The sequence below is a fragment of the Python bivittatus genome, unplaced genomic scaffold, assembly GCF_059951505.1.
Source record: "Python bivittatus isolate LINGU-HERP-01145 unplaced genomic scaffold, Pbiv_v1 ctg000200_np1212, whole genome shotgun sequence".
Classification (NCBI taxonomy): domain Eukaryota; kingdom Metazoa; phylum Chordata; class Lepidosauria; order Squamata; family Pythonidae; genus Python; species Python bivittatus.
In genome coordinates, this window is record NW_028277040.1 from 12576146 (window position 1) to 12580268 (window position 4123).

The 4123-nt window shown below is 38.7% G+C and overlaps 1 protein-coding gene across 1 annotated transcript; it reads left to right on the forward strand.

Moving 5' to 3' along the window:
• Nucleotides 1-2214: 2214 nt before the first annotated feature.
• Nucleotides 2215-3048, forward strand: LOC103062985 (testis-specific serine/threonine-protein kinase 6-like). Its single transcript, XM_007420397.1, has one exon. It carries the CDS (start codon nucleotides 2215-2217, stop codon nucleotides 3046-3048), a length of 834 nt encoding a protein of 277 aa, XP_007420459.1.
• The last annotated feature ends 1075 nt before the right edge of the window (nucleotides 3049-4123 follow it).

Consider the following 4123-nt stretch of genomic DNA (forward strand, 5'->3'; position numbering starts at 1 on the left):
GTTAGATTGGGCATATAGTCATAGAGTGGGAAGTATCTTGGAGGGCATCTAACCCACTCTCTGTCAATGCAGGATTCACTAGAGCATTTCTGACAGATGAACAACAAAACTGATACTTGCTCACCTGTGGTTCTCAAAAATAAATTTGACTGGGCGTTCAATCCTATGCGTTTCTGTACAATATTTGCAAACTGCTTTACTGAATTGCAGGACAAAAGGTGGTTTACTAAAAGGCTGTGGTGCCTTTTAGTAAAAGTAGAATTTTTTCCATGCTGGGTTGGATTAAGCCATTCTTGGCTTGGAGTTTATGCCCCAAATTATGTTGGCAATTGTCTGGCTCGTTAAGAGTACTGACAAGGTAGAAATTCTTTCCTGGACTATTCTTTCTGGGGCAAGGGAAGTCAAAGCTATGAGTAAAAAAAAAATCAGATTCTGAAAGGTGCAAAAGAGATGGAAGCCATGGAAGATCAATGCCCCAGCTGATGTGAAAAACTAATATTTATAGAGAATGATCTTTGCTTACAAGGTTGGGGCATTATGGGAATGAATGAATGAATGAATGAATGAATGAATGAATGAATGAATGAATGAATGAATGAATGCTTTCCCATAATTGGCATCCGTTCCATTTATGGATGAGGATAAAGGCAACAATGCAGTCCTATTTTATCTTAATTACATGGGCCTGATTCACTAATCACTCCAAGGGATGGCTGGGTACACACATGCTAAGCCAAAAACAAACAAAACACATTCCCCCAAATACCCATGTGAGTTCTCAATATTTTTTTAATAACTCTTGTTCATGTGTAATTCCAAATCATGGTTTGTTTAGCCTTGTTTTGTTGAATAAACCAAACCTTAGGTTTGACCAGCATGCTAAGCTAAAATCATATAAGCTAATGATAGGGTATTGCAGCGTGTGAATCCAGCCACAATTCAACTCATAATATTCTAGAAATATTTCTAGAAGAAGCCATTATTTGGAGGAACAGTTGTTATTTCCTTCCTGGAAAAACAAGATTCTCCTATCCATTTTAATTACGATGCATATTCATAATTTTATGTGAAGCAAATGTCAGCTACAATATGTTTAATACCTATTTGATTTCCAATTGATTCCTATTCTGAGGCAGGGTTAGATGGCCGTATCCTTATTCTACACTGAAGGACTAATCAAAGCATTTAATTAAAAGAATTCTTCATTGAATGGGTCAGTTTCCTATTTATGACATTCCTAACTGAATGAGCTGAAGACTTTACTTTTATCTGATTAGTTTGACCTTGAAACTCCTTGAAAAGCTATTCTAAACTTTCTTTATCAAGACTATTATTTTAACGGGCACAAGACCTGTTTTTTTATCATACACATTAAAATAAATTCTGGTGCTAATACATATTAATGAGAAGGATTTCAAGTCATTTTCTTTCAAGTTGATGATCCATTTATATATCCAAGACATTTAAAGCTCTTAAGATCAGGTTTTTCAAACTGTGTTACATGGTGAACTATAAGAACTTGATGGGACTCCATAACAAAGGGGGAAAAATATTTTTTCGCTCAGACGCGACCAGTCTGCAATCACTAGAGCTTTGCCTCTTAATCAGAGGTTCCAGAACATTTTTTTAGAGAACAAAATTAATGGGTTCCACATCATGATCAAGTTTGATAACTCTCCTCTTAATTGGCACAACTTGATTTAATCCTTTAAATTGCTGGAAAATGATTCTTTTTTTAAAAAAAAGTGCTCACTGTAAAATTAACTTCTAAAAGAAGTACTGAATTCCTGAGAGATGAGAAGCTTCAAAGATTACAAAAGTTCAGCACATGATCGTCTGGGTTGTAACATTTTAGTAAAGAAAACGCAGTTCTTAAAAACATATACAGGATTTCTCCGCATAGAAAACAAATACATTACAGAGAAGAGCTAGAACAATAAGAAGAACCGAATTCTCTTCCAGGATTTCCTTGGAGTATCTAAACTGAATTTCTCTGGACCTAAAGGGACCAGCTGACACCTCTGATTGTGCATTGCAGACATAACCCATGACACCTCTTGCACTTCACAATACATATATGAGTAGTGATGACTTCGAAGCCCAAGCCTCAGAGGGCACATGGGGAGTAAAGGTCTAGAGATATCAATCACAATGGGTTAAAGCACTGAGTCCCAGAAAGAAAACTAAAGGCTTTTTCAGCCTAACCAGGTCATCATGTCAAGGGCTTCCAAAGGAGACAAACTTTTGAGTGACCTGGGTTATAAGCTGGGCCAGACCTTAGGAGAAGGAAGCTATTCCAAGGTGAGAGTGGCCACCTCTGCCAAATACAAGGGACCATTAGCAATCAAAATGGTGGACCGACGTCGAGCACCCCGGGATTTTGTGGAGAAGTTTCTACCGCGGGAACTCTCTATCTTGCGAGGGATTCGGCATCCACACATTGTAAGAGTGTATGAGTTCATTGAAGTTTGCAATGGGACTCTCTACATTGTAATGGAAGCTGCATCCACAGACTTGCTGCAAATGGTGCAGCAAGCAGGGAAATTACCCTGTGCTCCTGAAGCACGAGACATCTTTGGCCAAGTTGTGGGTGCTGTGCGCTACCTCCATGACAGGCATTTGGTGCACCGAGACCTGAAGTGTGAGAATGTGTTGCTTACTTCAGATGGCCGTCGAGCAAAATTGACTGACTTTGGTTTTGGCAAGGAATCGCATGGATACCCTGAACTGAGCACTACCTACTGTGGATCAGCTGCGTACGCGTCCCCAGAAGTGCTTATGGGTATCCCCTATGACCCAAAAAAGTACGATATATGGAGCTTGGGTGTAATGCTCTATGTGATGATTACTGGCTGCATGCCCTTTGATGACACCCACATTCATAACATGCCCTGCCGCCAGAAGAAAGGAGTCATGTTTCCTGAAGACCTGCCTTCTCTGTCTGAGCCCTGCAAAGCTCTTGTTATGCAGCTGCTCCAGTTCAATCCAGAATCCCGACCCTGTGTGGGACTAGTATCCAAGAACAACTGGTTGAAAGGGGGAACTTAAATCAGATGTCCTTCCGTATCCTGCGGTTGCATGATGCAGCCAGTTCACCTACTACAGGCAGCTGTTTCAAGGGGGGATCATGGGGACAGAAAAATGGAACTACGTCATTGTGGAAAAAGAGATTTCTGGGATATTGACTATGGGAAGTAAGAGGGCTAATTGCTTTAGAGGAAAAAAGAAAACAATTCAAATATAAGTTCCTCTGAAATTAAAGGGACTTACTTCCTAACAAATTTATTTAGGACTGAGTGCCAATGAGATCTTTTAAACCCTCTTTTATGCATTAGCTCTCATTCTGTATTGTCTGTATTTCTCTCAGTTTTTGAAAGGGAAGGCATGTTTCCTATGCATAATTCAAATTTGGGGAATGTGTTTTGTGGGGAGGGGGGAAAGTGTTGCCAACACTGACAGGGCAGAACGTTGTACCCATATTTCAAAAGATTATGATCTTCTATCTTGCATTATGCAGGATGCCACACAGTAAAGCTAACGAACTATCAAAATGACACCTTCTATAGGGAAGGAAGCTTAAAAATTTTAAATTGAAGAGTCAATGTAATTGGGAAATGATCAGATAAAACAGCAGAATTAATTGAAGAATCTGACTCTTCAATTCGCAGAGTAAAACTAACAGATTTAGACTTGCACGTTACCTCTGATTGTGTGCTCCCTGATTTGTATAATCCTAGAAAGCAATTTAGTGTGCTTGCATTATCAGACTTTTTCCCCATGAAATCAGAATATTTATAAGTACAAACTTCTGATCATACTAAAAATATAAACCTGGATTCAAATCAAACTCTTTACATAGTATTAGAGTCTATGGAACCAAACATTTCAAAATCAAATAGATTTATTTAACATATTTACTTTGTACATGTGTATTATATACAGTATTGCTTAAAAGGCAAAAAGGAGTGGGTCATATCAATCTTTTCTCAGCAGGCAGAGGTATGAAATGAAGGCTAATCAGAAAAGGCCTGATGTCAATTTTTATTATCTAGACTTTTCCATTGTACATACGGTATCTCAACATGCAGCTGATACTAACAGAATTCCAAAGATTCTCCATAGC

Coding starts and splice junctions, on each gene's coding strand:
- LOC103062985 (XM_007420397.1), top strand. CDS start 2,215: ATGTCAAGGGCTTCCAAAGGAGACAAACTTTTGAGTGACCTGGGTTAT.